The sequence below is a fragment of the Camelina sativa genome, chromosome 12 (genome assembly GCF_000633955.1).
Source record: "Camelina sativa cultivar DH55 chromosome 12, Cs, whole genome shotgun sequence".
Lineage (NCBI taxonomy): Eukaryota > Viridiplantae > Streptophyta > Magnoliopsida > Brassicales > Brassicaceae > Camelina > Camelina sativa.
In genome coordinates this window covers 17,924,253-17,925,398 of record NC_025696.1, presented here as the reverse complement: position 1 = coordinate 17,925,398, position 1,146 = coordinate 17,924,253, and the positions used below count along the sequence as shown (strand labels likewise).

The 1,146-nt window shown below is 37.3% G+C and overlaps 1 protein-coding gene across 3 annotated transcripts in view; it reads right to left on the bottom strand.

Moving 5' to 3' along the window:
* The window catches only part of LOC104732073, a 9,212-nt gene continuing 8,422 nt past the window's right edge, over nt 357-1,146 (bottom strand). For all 3 annotated transcript variants that reach the window (XM_010451596.2, XM_010451599.2, XM_010451597.2), the window contains one exon: nt 357-1,039. In XM_010451596.2, coding sequence (XP_010449898.1) covers nt 821-1,039 — 219 coding nt within the window. In that variant the 3' untranslated portion in view covers nt 357-820. The remainder of the gene's footprint in view (nt 1,040-1,146) is intronic.

Sequence of the window (1,146 nt, the reverse complement as noted above, 5' to 3'; positions counted from 1 at the left end):
AACAGAAGAGCATCTTGTATGGGTCCATATGAAACCGAATACAGATACAAACAGAAATCGCAGAAGTAGCTTGAGGTTGCTACTTACTACTAACATGGTGAAATTCGCAACAACTAGCATGTTGGTATGAAACTTAAACGCGGTGCACCAAAAAACCAAAATCAGCTAAACTTTGAAAGTTTCCGTTGTTAAATTCAGAAACCAAAGACGTTGTGTAACATAATAATCTATTATAAGTGTTCAAAAAGAACCACTATCCTGGTCATTTGCTTGGTGAAAGCTACTCAGCAGAATAAGATGACAAAATAGAGGAATACATACCTGACAGAAGCTGATAAGCACATGATCTTGTTATATCACCGCAAAAAATTTATGTTTCATTTCCAATTATACTTTGAACAGAACTGAAACATGATTAGAGGGATATAGAGCAGTGTCTTGTCACAACTCTTATCACTACCCAATCTTTGAAATGACTATATCTAAGAATCCTGCTACTCTTCTATAAATATTCTTTAGTTAGTCTTGGATACCCGGACACCGCAAAAAGAAGAAAGACATGAAACAGGACCCTGAGAATTACTGCCAAGTGCATACGTAGACCTTATATATCCATCCTTATCAAGTGTCCTCTTTCCAAGTCTTCCTTTCCTAATCTATTCAAGGGTAATCAGCCTTGAACACTATCCTAATTATAAGACTTTTCTATGGAAGTTCATGAAAACCAGAGGTAATCTCTAGATCCATGCTTCTGGGTTGCTCTTCTTGCTAAAACACTATTCTATTCTTTATAGGACCAGAGCCTATGTACAAAATAGATTCAACACTTTGGGCCACCGAATCTTGATGAATTTAGAGCATCCAGTGCAACCTCAATCATCTTTATAAGCGCTTCCACATCATGGAAACTGAAATCGACAACTTTCTTGATAGCAGCGATACAATCTCCATGCTTTGTTTCTTCTAAAGTGACAGTGACTGCTTTAAAAGCATTTTGAGTTTTTGCTGAGGCTTCCATTGCCAGATTCATGCTCTCTGTCTGCATTAGATAATTATAAGATATCAGCTTTGTTTGTCACAGGAAGATAGATGAGAAAGACATGCACAGCTCAGGCAACAGAAGAATCTTAGTTGTCCAGAATCGAC